Source organism: Colossoma macropomum, unplaced genomic scaffold (genome assembly GCF_904425465.1).
Source record: "Colossoma macropomum unplaced genomic scaffold, Colossoma_macropomum, whole genome shotgun sequence".
Classification (NCBI taxonomy): domain Eukaryota; kingdom Metazoa; phylum Chordata; class Actinopteri; order Characiformes; family Serrasalmidae; genus Colossoma; species Colossoma macropomum.
Genome location: NW_023495589.1, coordinates 110,987 through 127,135, shown reverse-complemented (window position 1 = coordinate 127,135; position 16,149 = coordinate 110,987). Strand labels below are relative to the sequence as shown.

Genomic DNA, 16,149 nt, shown 5'->3' with positions numbered 1-16,149 from the left:
CTGTTTCGATAGTAACTATTACAAGTAATTATTGAGCTTACAGATTATTATATCGAAAAGTATTTCCTACCATGGAAAGTACCATAAAGTTACTTGGAATCTCTAAACATTTTACTTTATAAAAGAAATGTGACTAAAACAAAAGAATGAGATTTCTAAAGGGCCTAATTTCAAAATAGATCAAATAGATCAAAGTACCATTTTTAAACAATGCTTAAGAAAAAAAGAAGTTACATGGAGGATTGAAAAAGAATCAATGTGGTCTAGGTGCCCTTAATACCCTGTAGTTATTTAGGACAAACTTTAATATGCTTAAAGTCTATATAGTCGCAGAAGCTACACACTTATAATTCTACTTCTAAAAAACAGAAACTACATGAAGACTTGAAAGAAAAGCAGATTGGAATCATGATTTAAAGGAACATATGGATTGCATATTTCTCAAACAAAAGAAAAAGAAAAAAATAATTATATGAAAAATAGTAACAGATGATCAAAGATCAACACAGTAACCTAGATTAATGAAACTGGATTACAAGTCAAGGATCAAAATAACTTCTAAGTATAGTGAGTTTACAATAATTTGCCAGAAAGAAGGGGACTTGAAGCTGGGCTTTTAAGAGCCTGGTCTCTGGACAGACCCAAAATTTATGAGGCTGAAGTACTTGAATCAAATAATAATTCTGTTGAGTTGATGATCTGAGTTAATGCTTGAAAATGTGGCTGAATAAAGATTCTTGTAAAATTTCATTTTCATTACTAACAAGTTCAGAACATTTTGTATTATTAACCATTTATTGTGTGCTGATTTGTTGTACAAGGAAAAAATTATCCGTAGTGTATCTGTTCACACAGTCTGTCAAACCAAGGGTGACCTGCGGTGCCATCTTGGCCATCCGTTTTAGGGCCAGATGTTTTTCTCTCTGTAAGAAAATGAGATATGAGGCTATAGTACTGTTACCATTATTCAGTGTTATGACCTTAAATTAGCTGAGCAATGCAGAATGACCTATTTAGGACTCCAAGATTAGGACTGACTTGGGACTCAACTTGAGACTCGCCTTCACTGACTCAGGATTGAATCAAGATTCGACTATCTTGACTTGGGACCTGACTCAGGACTTGAGTCTTACTTGTTACTTGCAAATTAGTGAACTGTTCTCACATCTGGACTGCAGTCTGTAACTGTAAACCTACAAAATGCAGCTTCATGGTAGGTGTTTCTGATAAAATGGCCACTGAGTGTGGCTACATAGTGAGTGTGATAAATGGTCACGCTGTGTTTGGAGATTTATAAAATGTGTTTGTTCATTTGAGAGCAGAGACACTGTGTCCTGAATTGTGTGGAAGAAACTAAAAAAAGCAGTGAAAGAATGAATGAAAATCTGAACCCTTTGTTTATCATGATATTAAGTTAATAGTTAAGAAATTGTTTAAACAGATAGAGCACACACTTAAAATGACCTGACATGGGGTCAGATTATTAAAACAGTCAGTGTTGTTTAGTTAATATAAATTTAAACTTATTCAATTATTCTTGAATTTATTAAATCATTCTTTAATTAATTAAATCATGACTTAAGTGAGTTAAAACACTCCGACTATTACAGCAGGTGATTTAGAGTGTTATTGTATTATGTGATGATGAACAAACTTCACTACTCACTTTATAATGTAATAAAAAGGCATTTAATATAATATCTCACTACATTAAGTGTTACAGTGTTTATTATATTATTAGAGGAGGATTTTATTACATTATCAGCAGTTTATTACATATGAGTTTGTATAATATTTGTGTTATTACACTGTGTGTGTTGGGTCAGTCTGTCTCTCTGGGTGTGTTTGGGTCACAGCTTTAGACAGATCTCCTCCATTTGATCTGCTGGATGATCTTTACATGATGCTGTGGGACAATATTCAATACACAACATGCATTCAGTTTATAATATAATGCAGTTTATTTCACACAGTAAACTATTAATCTCTGAACCAAAGCAGAGTTTTAAAGATCTAATGATGGGGAAAAATGCAGGATGATAGAGAAATAAAATCTACCTGAATAAATGTTCATTCTAAGCAGCATCAACTTTAACTGTGCTGTTCCACTGTTACTGACGTCTTCACTGGTAAGATCCTCAGAGGATCAACAGACCAATTCCAGAAAAGTGGTAAAACTCTCTCAGTGAAAGTGTGTGTTATAGTGTGCAGGTGTGTGTTGGTTAGAAGATCAGTGAAGGTCACTTTCCCCCTGTCCCAGTCCAGCTGCACTCTGACCCTCTGCAGCTTCTCTTTAGGTGTGAAGGAGAGATCTGGCTGTCCTGGACAGAGTATCCAGATTGTATTACTGCTTTTACTGTATTCCAGCCTCCACACTGAATCCCAGAAAGAGTATCCTTTTCTTGTTACACACTCTGTTATCACACCCAGTCCCCAGCTATTACTGTCTCCAACCTGGACGTCCCAGCAGTGTGTCCCTGAGTTAAAACCCTTAGAACCCAGAACACACTGCCACTGATCAAATCTCTCTGGATTATCAGGAAGTGTTGGTCTCTGTTTCCTGTTTTCTACAGCAGTGAGATCATCAGACAGGTGGAGGTCTGGATGTGCAGTGTTGGGGTCCAGAGTAACAGGGGCTGAGGAGAGAGAACACAATGAAACATCATGTTTTTCTCTCATTTCTGTAAATGTTTTACCTCTACAGACTATTTTCTTTACTGTGAGTTAAACAGCTTTAGATGTCGATTCCAGAACACAGATCAACTTTAATCCTGGACTAAATGTTGATGTTCAGTTCAGTGCAGCACTAAAGTGTATTTTCAGTAGTGAATGGTCATTATAGTCCAGTGAGAGATCTAATCTGAGTGCAGCATTTTTCTGTAGTGATTCACTCACAGAGCTGAACATCCATTAACATTTTCACACTCACTGACTTTCAGATCATTTTGTGATACATTTTATATTTTATAAATTATCACTATAAATTATTATTATAAAACAGTACATTTTCTCTCTTGATCAAATGATCAAAATCTAATCTCTAATAATAATAATAATACTAATACTATTGTGTAATTAATATAATCACACACTTTTTAATTAATGCAGAAAATTGGCATTTATTTCTATTTCATCATTTAGACACAAATTGATATTTGTCTCAATTTCAATATAAAATATAATTTTAATGTTGTACTTGGATTAATAACACAATAACAGAAATATTTAATTATAAAAATAATGTATTTTTTATTTAATAATAAAAATGAAACTTAAATGTAAAAAAGCATAAATATGTTTTTTTAACAGTGTAAACTTTGATTTATTTGTGTCTAAACACTGATTCTTCTTTCTTTCACTAAGTATATTTTTATCTCTATACTTCACATTTTATCTGAGTGAGATTTCTGCACAGTACAGTATTCATACTTTCACTTAAGTACAGTTTCAGTGTCCTTTTTACACCCTGAATAAAGAGAACATGATAACATGTTACTAATAGTTTATAAACAGTGTCTCATTAGTGCAGAAGCAGACTGTGTGTGAGAGATCAACCCTAAGAGAAACACAACTTACTGTACTGGAGAATCTCCTGCATGTTCTCCCACACTCTGAACTTCAGGTTGGAAAGGTGTTTCACTACATTGATCAGAGCTCCTGATGTCTTCTCTGGATCCTTTGGTGTGAGCTGAGCTCTGAAAATAGAAGATTGTGTGAAATATATCACTGTAGAAACTTTACAGCCTGTAATTTATTTGACTTAATATCAATATCTGATGACATTTATTGTCTCGAGTCAATAATTCTGTTGTTTCTGTTAAATAAATATTCTGCTACTGTTCTCATCACTACAACATTAACACACAATCCTTATTCACCTTCATTTCATTATAATACACTCATATTTACAATGAATACAATATACTGTAGATTTAAATGTAATAATGACTTTAACATTAGATAAAATGTGTGACCTGACATTTACTCACTGTTTCTCTGTAGACTTGAAGTTCTGAGAGGGAAACAAAAGAACATTGTAGTTAAAAGTGAAGAGACTTTTCAGCTGTTTTTCATATGAAACACAGAAACACCAGCAAACAGCCAAGTTAGTGACGTTATCTATCATTTAATTTTCAATAAAACTTTACCTTCTAAATAACTACTTAATAAAATTCATTATGTTTGTTATTTATAAATAAATCTAATCAGTCAGATGTTGATAAAATAGTTTGACTGGATGAATTTTGAGAGGCAGGGATCACAAACTAGACCAACGAGCAAAATGCAAACAAATCCAATGCAGGTGAAGATCTAATGAGGTTCACTTGGAAACACAGCTAAGAATTACAGGAGAACCACCATCAACAGAACCAGAGCCAAACTAACACAACAAGCAGCAGGTTTGTGGATGATGAGGCGGCAGAGCCGGAATGTTCAGAGGATCCAGGAGAGGCTCCACTGATGATCAGATACAGAGTCAGAAGATCTGCACATTTCTTTTGTCTTAATGTATAAAATAAGTAAATAAACATATTTGGTTCTTCTACCTGGCTTCTTGTGTTGTTTACTGAGAAATGTGCTGACTTTGCTAAAGTCAATGGTAATTAGTGTCATATTGCTAATTCTACTTTGTCTCTCATTGACTTTGCTAACAGTTGTGCAGATTACAGTGTCAGTTATTTGGTTTATTTTACTGCTGTTTGTTTTTGCTACAGTTTAAGTTCCTTTTCTGGGAGACACTGTTCACATCTGAGTGTTACTATATTAGCAATATGCTAACAGACAAGCTAGTCTTCAGTTAATGACTCATTTTGCCAAGTGTGTTATCACTGTGTGTGTTTAGAGCGCCCTCTGCTGGAATCTGCACTGTAGTACCAAATTCACCTTTCACTTTATATCTCAGCACTGATTATCAATAGAACTAGTGCAAGAAAATTCAATATATTAGCTAGACTTTTTTATTTACATCTAATAATGAATAATTTACACATTTGAGTAAGTATCTGTTCTGTAGTCAAGCTTTTTGTTTGTTTTCTACAGAAACCACACACACCTCTACACACCCAAACACACATATTCAAAGCCTGTTTCTGTTTGCTGATCATCTTGTGGAGGAGACGGTTAAAGCTTCCTATTAACTCAACCTGGAATCAGCCATCAGGGCGGATCTATAGGGCGGCAAAAGGGCGCAGCTGCCACCTCTTTCACAGCTTTAACCACCCTAATTATTAACCTTAATTATGCAACCCTAAAGAACACTGAAACTCAGTCTATGTTTTGTCATGTTATTTAGGCACATTGACACAAGAATTTGAGACGCTGTAGGAATTTATCAGTGATTTCAAATATATTTTGAAATGTTGATGTGGCTGTGAGTTTCGGTTTTATAGGTCTCTCCTCATTCAAAGAGAGAGGAGTCTGGTCTCCTATGACTGGAAATACCTGCTCAGGGACGTGTTAAAGTGGCTGTTGAGTGAACAGACTTTCCCATAAGGACTTTGGTTTGTGTCATTAACTATGTAGTTACCTTCTCAACTTGCAGGTTAAATGAATAAAGGTATTTACCTGGAGTTGCATTTGTTGCTCAGTTAACCTTCACGTGTTCTGAACTAAAGTTAAATTCAACCTAAGACTAAGGCCCAATCCCATTTCACCCCTTGCCCCTACCACTTAGCCCTTAGCCCTCTGTTTTGCGCGTTCAAGTCTAGGGTAAGGGTGTCCCAATTTTAGTTGAGTTAGAGGGGTAGGGCGAAGTGTTAGGGCTACATGGCCCTGCAAACTGAGATTTTTCAGAGGCTCACTCCAAACGGAGTGTTATGAAAAAAAAGAATAACCGGCAAGATGGCTGCGCGAGCGACCAAAGAAACCCACACGTGAGAATTTTCTCCGTTAAAAAATTACAATAACTATTGTATTATCTTAGTTTAATGTCGTTTCAATGTATTATGGTCGTTTTCTTCATAACAAGCACAAAAAAAAAATCACTAATAGCATGCCATTTAAGGTGGAACGGGAAAATTCGAACAAGAAGCTGGTGAATAGATGACTTCAGCTTGGTATCACCAAATAATTGGAGTGGGTGATAATAAATAATTGTCTTATCCCCCTCTTTGAAAGAATTTGATGCGCTAATTGTAACTAAAGCCCAGCAGCGAGGTTGCTGAACTTCTCCCTTCTCTGCTATCACTGAAGACGCGCTGGGTTGCCTGCAGAGCAGTGCTAGTAGGTTGTTAATGAAGCAATGTTTTAATTTGAGGGTCCCATTTTGTAGGGCAAGTTTTTAACCACTACCCCTTGTAACTCAGTTCCAAGGGGTTAGGGTGACACTCAAAAACAAGGGGTAGGGGTGAAAAGAAGAAATGGCATTGAGCCTTAATCTCAGCCCTCCAGTCACCAGAGATGTAGACTCAAGACACATGATTTGGACTCAAGTCTGACTGGTATCACAAATTTGATGACTTGAAACTTGACTCGACAAAATCAAGAAAGACTTGCCACTCAACTTTGACTTGAATACCAGTGACTTGGACTTTGACTCAGACTTGAGCCTTAGGACTTGAAATGACTCGAGACCCAAAGTGGAAGAAATGTGGACTGCAGACAGGACTCTACACAGCTGCTGACTTTTCATGTGAAAAGATTTGTTTCCTGCCCTAAAGTTGATATACATCAGCTTCCTCAAATGTCTGTCAGTGTGTTTATGCTCAGCTTAATTAATTTAGGAACAAAAGCAAAGCATTAGAATTTAAGTTCACCTCCATAAGACAGACTCAAGCGGAACATCAATAGCATCAATAAGTCCAGCTCAGCTCTTAGACTCTTACTGGAGAATCTTACCAGCTGATCTGACCATTTTCCTCATGGTAGTTAAACAACAGAAACTCAGCTCTCTGAATTTGACAGAGCTTAACAGCTTCTGCAGGTAAAACAAGCTCAGCGTTCACCACGAGGCTGAAGTTGACTTTTATTCCACCCGGTTCATATATGAATTTGCTGTTCCACCTTAAATGGTGCAGAAGTTACACACCGGAACTGAACGGAAAATCTGAAGAAGAAGCTGCTGACAAATAAAAAGTCAGCTTCAGCTTCGTACATTCACCATCATTTTGCTGTCTTTTCTGTAAACTTTGTTCAGCTCAATTCAGTTGTTTTGTTTCTATTGTTTAAATTAATTTCAAGCTAGTGTTTGTTTTTAGTTTGCTGAGGTAATTTTAGTGCTGAGATAGTTTTTATTTGATTTATGTTTCCAAAAATCCCAAAAGTTGAAAATTCATGTGTAGTTGCACTACTCCTTGTGTAGCTATTATGTCTGTCATTTGTGTACCCTGAATGTTTTATTTTATTTGAAAGGGTAAAAATTAATAATAATAAAAAGTAATACAGAGCCACACACTGCTGACATGCTGTCATTAAAACACTGTAGTCCTGATACCATCAGTTTTGGTGTTCAGTGTTGAAATGGCCTTAAATTAGCTGAAGAACTCATTGTGACTTGTTTAGGACTGGAAGATCAGGACCTGAGTCTCAACTTAAGACTTGCCTGTACTGACATGGGATTTAGATTAAAACTCGACTGTCTTGACATGGGACTTGACTCAGGAATCGAATGTCAAGATTTGACTTACTTGCAACTTAGTGACTTGTTCCCACCTCTGCTAATCACTGCTTAGCATTGCTATCAAGCTTTCTGTTCTTTAGCGCTGGTGTGTCATGTATTTTGAATTTTGACCAACTTCGGTCAAAAGATGGGCCAGGGGGACCCTTAAAACTGAGACTGCAACAGAGCACAGCCTGTCATTTTCTACCCATTTCTAAAGCTAAAAACAAATTTACAGAACATCAACATGTCTTAAAAGTCTTTGTTCTGCAAATTTGGTACTTACGATGCTCTTTCATTGCAAAAGCTAAAAGGGTGATGTCAAAATATCAAAGCAAATGTCTACTTCTACAGAAGAAGTCATAAGAGGTAAGATATAAAGGGTCCATAAACATTTTTTCCTGCCCGCAGTGGCAGTATGCTTTAGCCAAGAATGCTTGCCAGTTGAGTGAACATGCTGTATTGTTTTTCCTCAGCATCTCAGATGTCTGATTTGAACTAGTCATGAGAACAGGCAAAAGGTGTGCCTGTGGATGGTTTTAAATGCTTTATAGTAAAGAGTTTTGCAGTGTTGGTTTGGACTTAAATTAAATTTAAATTCTTATTTAAATTCTTGTTTATGTGAAGATTCAGACTATAGTTGGCAGAAGTACCAGTAAAGGTATAATAATTTCCAAACACTGTATATCAGAAAGGATAAGCTGTGCATGTTGGTTTCTGCTGTTTTGCATTTGTGAAAAGTTTGCTCAGTTGCCAGGAGGCTGCATGGATAGTTGTCTATATAAACATGTAATAAAAACACTTGGATGCCATGTAAACGTGACAAGTTCTATTAATAATCAGCGCTGAGATATAAAGTGAAAGGTGAATCTGGTACTACAGTGCAGATTCCAACAGAGGGCGCTCTAAGCACACTAAGTGATAACACACATGGGAGGTCAAGCTTGTCTGTTAGCATATTGCTAATATAGTAACACTCAGATGTGAACAGTGTCTCTCAGAAAAGGAACTTAAACTGTAGCATAAACAAACAGCAGTAAAGAGAACTTCCTTCCATCTCTAGTAAACTTTTTAGATCCGCCTCTTCTACCCACCAGCTATCCTGGTTTAGTCTGTGTCTACCTTACAGGCATCAGATGCACACAGTACCCAACACTAACAATCTCACGTGGTGGATTATTGTGACTGTAGAGATCTTCATAGTGATCCTCCCCTTTAACACTAAAACATTTAACTCACCTTTTCTTTTCTAAGGTTGGTGTGAAAAGCACTTCCTTCAGAAGTACAAAGAGAAAGAAGCAGCTTTTTGTGTGTATAAATCACAGGTGTTTTTCCATTTGCTTTTGAAACTGCCCTGATGAAGCCTCTGCTAAAAAAGAGTAGCATGGATCCTTCCATACGAAATAATTTTATACCAATTTCAAACCTACCTTTTCTAAGTAAAGTCTAGTTTTCAAACAACTAAATACGTATCTAATATCAAATAATTTATATGAGAAATTTCATTCAGCTTTTCCTTCTAACCATAGTACAGAGACAGCATTGATTCGCGTTATCAATGACCTCAGGCTCAGCACTGATGCACAAAATCCTTTTTTTTTGGTTTTATTAGATCTTAGTGCTGCCTTTAAAACCGTTGACCACAAGATTTTACTTCAAGATCTTGAATGCTGGGTCGGCCTCTCAGGCACAGTTTTAGAATGGTTTCAATTATATTTAAGAAATAGGCAGTTCATGGTTTCACTTGGAAAAATGATTTTTGAGAAACTTAGTTCTTTAGCTTCATCTACCAAACCTGAAGTACGAAACCTGGGTGTGATCTTAGACTCTGAGCTCTGTTTTACCCCACATGTAAACACGGTCACTAAAGTAGCTTTTTATCATTTGAGAAATATCGCTAAATTTCGGCCTTTTCTATCTCAGAGCGACGCAGAGAAACTTGTTCATGCATTTGTTACAACTTGACTACTGTAATGCTCTTCTTGCTGGACTTCCTAAGAAACCTACACATCCCTTACAACTTGTACAAAACGCAGCAGCATCCTAACAAAAACAAAACGGAGAGATCACATCACTCCCATTTTGAAAGAACTGCACTGGCTGCCTGTATCATTCAGGATAGATTTCAAGGTTCTGCTACTAGTCTTTAAAGCTCAAAACAACCTAGCACCTACTTACATCACAGAGTGTCTGTCTGTTTATGTTCCAGCACGTAATCTAAGATCTGCAGATAGTGGCCTTCTACAGATACCCTCTGTAAAATACAGAAAACATGGAGAGACTCTTTCAGTTATTCTGCTTCTAAACTGTGGAACTCAATTCCACCTTTTATTAGACAGTCAAGCTCAGTGCTCACTTTTAAGAAGCACCTAAAAACGTATCTCTTTAAATTAGCATTTAACTAAAACTGAATGTCTCGTGGTGTTTATCTTGTAATTTAATCTTCTTCCTTTTCTTCTGAGTACTAATGATCTCTTCTATAACTATGTTTTATCACCTGTCTGTAAAGCACTTTGAGCTGCCACCGGCATGAAAAGTGCTATATAAATAAAATTATTATTATTATTAAAAAGAGAGAGAAAAAAAGAAATATTCTTACCTGTAAGAACAGAACGTCCTCAGCTTCCATTTGTTTCTCTATGTTTCTGATTGTGTCTGAAAAAGATGATATTTCTCCATTCATCTCCTCAATCTTCCTCCTCATCATCTGACTCTTCTGCTCCTCTTCCTCCTTCAGTGCAGCTATCCTTGCTGCTTCTTCATCTCTTAGAAACTGGTGAAGCTTCTCAAACTCCTCCTTTATCTGCCTCTCTGTGTGCTGGGCCTGCGTCTGGAATGAGAGACCATTAGGAAACACAAACTCTAACAGATGATCTACAAGCATTTACCACCTACAGGAGAAGTGGACACTCATCAGAAACATGACCTCAGCAACATGTTTCACAATTCAAGATGATGTTTCACCTTAATGTGAGCTGCTGTTTGGTCATAGTCTTGTTTAGCTTCCTTTAAGACTTTCAGATTCTTCTGTAGAGGCTTCAAAGCTGTCTTGAGTTTATTCTACAATTAAAGAACAGTTCAGATTAGTGACATCTAAATGAGTGATGAGTGATCAGTGTAACTGTTTAAATGTAATAGTTGTCCTACACACTACAGCTGAGTAGAGAATAATAGCAGTTTTACTCTTTGCTTTAGAATTAAAAGAGATTTCTTTCATTTTTGTCCAGTGGAGAGTGAAATTCCTGTTAGTTTACATTTTACATTGACCATCATAATGAATTTAACAACAGAGCATTTTTCTGATTGATCGTTCACTTGTGCTGTTTGGCCTGAAACCACACCCACTGACTGACCTCACCTTCAACATACACTACATGTTAATCTGGTACTGAACTGTTTCAAACGATTTGATACAGTTACATTTAAAATATCAAATATTAGACATGTCCTACCTTAAACTCAGTCACAGCTTCATCTGTTGGACAGAATTCATGATTTTTGTGTTTCTTTGAAGTCTGACACACCACACACACAGGCTGCTGATCATCCAGACAGAAGAGTTTGAGTTTCTCATTGTGCAGACTGCAGAGCTCCTCAGACCCTGCTGAAGATCTCTGACTCCTGCTCTCTAGAAAAGACTCACAAAGGTTCTTCAGTACAAGGCTACAGGGAGGATCATCTTTAGAGGATCTTCTTCTACAAACTGGACATTCTCGAGATCCCTTAGCTTCCCAGAACTTCTGCAGACAGGTTTTACACACACTGTGGCTACACGACAGAACAACAGGATCCCTGAAGATTTCACAGCACACAGGACACGAAAGCTCTTCTTCTGAAAGAGGGTTTCTAGCAGCCATTTCCTCCAACTGCTGCTGTGCTGTTTCTCTGTAACGGCTCCTTTAGTCCAAACTCCACTTTCTCTTTTAGGACGTCTGTAATGATCAGAGCAGCACAGTTGAGAATCAGACACCGTAGCCCTTCAACCCACTGAGTGAGTTTTAGCTCCTTTCAGAATCACACATCAAGAAACAAACACATACAGTCACTGTTTAAAAGCTCCTCATTGGTGTCTCTGAGTGAAGTGAATGCAGAATGAAGAAAGATCAGAGTGACAGGATGAGATTCACTTCCTTCAAGAGTTTGAGGAAGTGTGGAGGAGGAGGATCTTTGGAAAAGGAGGAGTCAGTCAGATGTTCTATTCTAACTGTGTGTTTTCTACACTAGATGGCAGCAGTTCAGTAATAACCTGAAACAAGGAGCTCTCAGATGAGTGGAGGTTTCTAAATAATTAGTTCATTTCAGCAAACAGAATCCGGGTCATACAAGTTATACTTGTAAACTATAGGGAAAGATTGATTTTATATTGAAAATACCTTTTGCCTTATATTTCCTCCTTATTTCATGCACAAATCTACATAAATAGTGACACACATGTTCACTTTGTTCAGTTTATTACCATTTTGTTCTTATTTTAGCTAATTTTGTTGTTTGTGTTCTTCTACTACTTATTATTATTATTGTTTCTTCTGATTGGTGGAGTCTGAACATGACAGCTATAATAGCAGTGGTTTGGATCCTTGAAAATGGCTCCTGTCCTTTTAACTTCCATCTAACTGCCTATAAATACTTGTCCATTTACAAATACTGCAATTGTCAGTAATTACCTGTCTGGCCACCAGAGGTCTCTTTCTGCCAAGTACCAGCCCTCCTCCCAGGATGCTTCCACTTGCACCTCATTTCCTCCCTAACCAGTCTCACCTTAATACTCTCCAAACTCAGCCAGTCGATACTAAGTATTGCCATTTCCTTGGAGTCTGACTACTGAGTGGTTGTTTTGTTTGTCCCTCTGGTGTTTTGAACTTCTGGCAGACTTTTTGGAATCTGCCTTTGCTTTTTGTCTTTTTTGCATTATCTGCCTGGCCTTTTGTACTGATTCACTGTTATGACCTGTTTGCCTTGCCTTTTTTACTATGATTTTTAAATTGCCCTGTAATAAACCTGGACCCTCACAACTTTCTGAGTCTGCATTGTCACAGCAATATTATATATTATGATGATTTTACAGTGGAGATGTTGTAGATCTGTCGCATCTGCAGCCACCAGTTCCCCTTCATGCCTACAGAGATCTCTCTCTCCTCAATGCTAACAAAGAATGAAGGAACTGATCTGGGCCCAGTTTCCCAAACGCATCTTACTTTTACATTCATCTTAACTAGTAGACTGAGTGTTCTCTCTACCATTTAAGAGTCAGCTTTGTGCTAAGATGCTTTTGGGTAACTCAGCTCTGATGAGTTCAGGACGTTTTGCTTTGTTCAACATTGCCTCTTCATGAGACTCAACAATGAGCCTCCCTTGAAACTCCAGCAGCTGCAGCTGCTCCTGTGTCTTTCACCTACTCAAACACTCCCACTAAACCTGACAATTAACAGATGATTTGAATCAGGTTTGTTTGAGCAGGGAAATCACCAGACTGACCTGGACACTGGCCTTCCAGTAAGGGATTTTTATGCAGTGCAGTCTTTACACTGATCACCATCATGAACAGTTTCATTCAGATTTAGAAAAATTTATTACAGCATTGTGGTCACAGAACAATGAAGCTTTAAAATCTGAAACACAATGTTATGCATTTTTCAAGCTGTTTTTGCACACCTGAAGGCAAGAACAGATCTAGGATCTCTTTTATGTGAAATAACGCAAAGCACTCACACAACTGCAGCCCACAATTTAGAGTTCCACACCGTCTCAGCTGGGAGTGGCTGGAGTGATGTAGCCTTGCTAACCATTTTCAAGAGGGGATAAAGGAAGGAGGAGAGTCCATGAACCTGAACCAGTTTATTCAAACCCGTGTCAACCTGGAAAGTCTACTGTGAGAAAAGTAGAGATTAAGGCTATGCTAACTTTCAGCTCTTCCAGCTGACACCCACATCCCTAAGCAAGAACCCATGGAACTGGGGATGGCACAGCTAACAGTGAAGGAGGGACAATTGCGGATCATAGACTGTCGAAGCCTCTACTGTGGCTGAGCTGGTTATATGTGCGCTTCATATCTGGGATGTCCAAGCTCTGCTAAGGCAGTGGAGGTGAGTTCTTTAGTCCAGCCTGCAAATAAAGACAAATACATAATGATAACAGTGACTTTCCAGGAGTTCAGGAGTTTTCGCTGCTTCAACACTGACAAACTCTGGATTTGCAGGAAACTTTATTGACAGAGGACTGGTGGAGAAGTGGCAGATCACACTGAATTCAGTTCAACACCCTCTACTGTTGAGAGCAGTTGATGATTGTCCATTGAGAGAGGAACAGTGACTGAAACAACTTGTGCACTGACTGTCCTTGTTGGACTGTTGCACAAGAACGATACATCCTTATATTTAAAAAAAAAAAAAGTGGCCTAGAAATGTTCCCATACTGGATGTCCATGGCTAATTCAACACAAACAAAGTATTTCATGGGGTGAAGGTGAAATCAGTAAATGAGGATTGTGCAGTTTTAAAAATAGAGATTGCCTTGATGAGCAGTCTCTGTAAAAAGCACAGACAGGCAGGACTCCACTGATAACCTTTCTTGTTTTTGTGTATTACAAAAATGAGCAACATTGCTAAATACTGCTTTAGGCCTGATGTAGCAGGATTAGTTCAAGATAAGTTACACTAAGAGGGAGATGGGACTGTGACTGAAATCAGCTCCACATATTGAATACAGCAGCCTATTTGCAGTTCCTACCAACAGACACCAACAGATTATCTTCTGATTTCTAATACTGTTATTGTATAGCACATTTGATTTAGTGCCTCACTGTTACTCGATAAGCATTTGTTATTGCATTAATAAAATAAGCTTTAAGTTTCTGACTGGGGCTTTAGGTTCAGTGTTTTATTTACTTTAAGTATTTAACTGATTTGGACATTCAGTACATGCAGAAATGAAACTGATGTGAAAAAAATGGTTAGGGAACCAGCCCTGTGACCGGAAGGTTCGATCCCCTGAGCCAACAGTAATACTAATAAGGGTCACTCAATCATTTGAACAGCCCAGAGAAGTAATGTAGATGGTGAGAAAATCAGTGTAGTTTCGGTTTGAGCGCTTTGGCGCCACCTTGTGGATCATAATGATAAACACACAGTTGATCCAGCTCAGCAGCATCCGTCAAAAATATAACCACAATGAGATCTTTAGCAAGAGAAAACACTGCATTAATATGAATGTAAAACATATCAAAGTCTTCTATAAAGAAATGGCATAGAATATTCACTTTTCAGTTTTTGGAATATTTCTGTTGTGTTCTATGCTGTGATGTTTGTTATATTAGTTATTATTATTATTATTATTATTATTATTATTATTATTGTTATTATTGTGATGATGATGATTATTATTAGTAATCTAATTTCCACACCCCACATCGTTTCTAACCTCATTTTGGTAAAGTGGAGAACAGTGAGTAATTATAATACACCAAGGTCTGTTAACTGGACTGTGCGAGGCTTATTTTTGGTAATTTAATCATTTAATCAGACATTCATCTTCACTGCAGTGTTTAATGAACAAAAAAAAGGTATGTCTAAGTAGCCATTACTTTATCTGCTTCAAAAATGCTCGCTGAAACACAGGATGGTCCGCGTTGCTTGAGCCATGCAGAGGTAGTGTTTTAATTGAAACATATTTTCACCTGATAATGATGGAAATGAACATTATGAGCAGATCACAGTACATTTTCCCACCATGTGATCTGATCAGAATATTAAGAGACGACAGCAGTGTGAATTCACATCATCTACTTTATCACTAAAGAGTCTGAGAACCAAAACCACACAAATGATTCATCATTTACAGTGTTCACCCACGGATCCTGCTCTTACTGCAACACCCGTTAAACACGGTCATCAGATCAGGACACACATTCAAAATCCCCCAATATTTAACCCAAGTAATGTAGTGACATTCTTATAATCATAATTCATACACTAACTATAAATGTTCATTCTAAGCAGCATCAACTTTAACTGTGCTGTTCCACTGTTACTGACGTCTTCACTGGTAAGATCCTCAGAGGATGAACAGACCAATTCCAGAATAATGATAAAACTGTCTCAGTGAAAGTGTGTGTTATAGTGTGCAGGTGTGTGTTGGTTAGAAGATCAGTGAATGTCACTTTCCCCCTGTCCCAGTCCAGCTGCACTCTGACCCTCTGCAGCTTCTCTTTAGCTGGGAGGGAGAGATCTGGCTGTCCTGGAAAGAGTATCCAGTATTTACCAAAGAAATTACTGTATTCCAGCCTCCACACTGAACGCCAGAAAGAGTTTCCTTTTCTTGTTCCAGACTCTGGTATCACACCCAGTTTCCACTCAACAAGGTCTCCAACCTGTATGCCCCAGCAGTGTGTCCCTGAGTTAAAACCCTCAGAGTCCAGAACACACCAGCCAACATCAAATCTCTCTGGATTATCAGGAAGTGATGATCTCTGGTCTCTGTATTCTACAGCAGTGAGATCATCAGACAGGTGGAGGTGTGGATGTGCAGTGTTGGGGTCCAGAGTAACAGGGGCTGAG

The 16,149-nt window shown here is 37.7% G+C and overlaps 1 protein-coding gene across 2 annotated transcripts; it reads right to left on the bottom strand.

The window, feature by feature from the left end:
- Nucleotides 1-1,785: 1,785 nt before the first annotated feature.
- On the bottom strand, nucleotides 1,786-11,742 carry LOC118802502 (tripartite motif-containing protein 35-like). Of its 2 annotated transcripts, XM_036563052.1 has the most exons (7): nucleotides 11,638-11,742; nucleotides 11,050-11,529; nucleotides 10,562-10,657; nucleotides 10,197-10,427; nucleotides 3,990-4,012; nucleotides 3,577-3,695; nucleotides 1,786-2,636 (listed from the first exon to the last, which is right to left on the bottom strand). In XM_036563052.1, the coding sequence occupies exons 2-7, from the start codon at nucleotides 11,452-11,454 to the stop codon at nucleotides 2,092-2,094; spliced, it is 1,419 nt and encodes a 472-aa protein (XP_036418945.1). In that variant the 5' UTR covers nucleotides 11,455-11,529; nucleotides 11,638-11,742; the 3' UTR covers nucleotides 1,786-2,091. The 2 variants fall into 2 exon arrangements, with proteins under 2 accessions (XP_036418945.1, XP_036418944.1); XM_036563051.1 differs by having other exon boundaries at nucleotides 11,050-11,733.
- Between the last annotated feature and the right edge of the window lie 4,407 nt (nucleotides 11,743-16,149).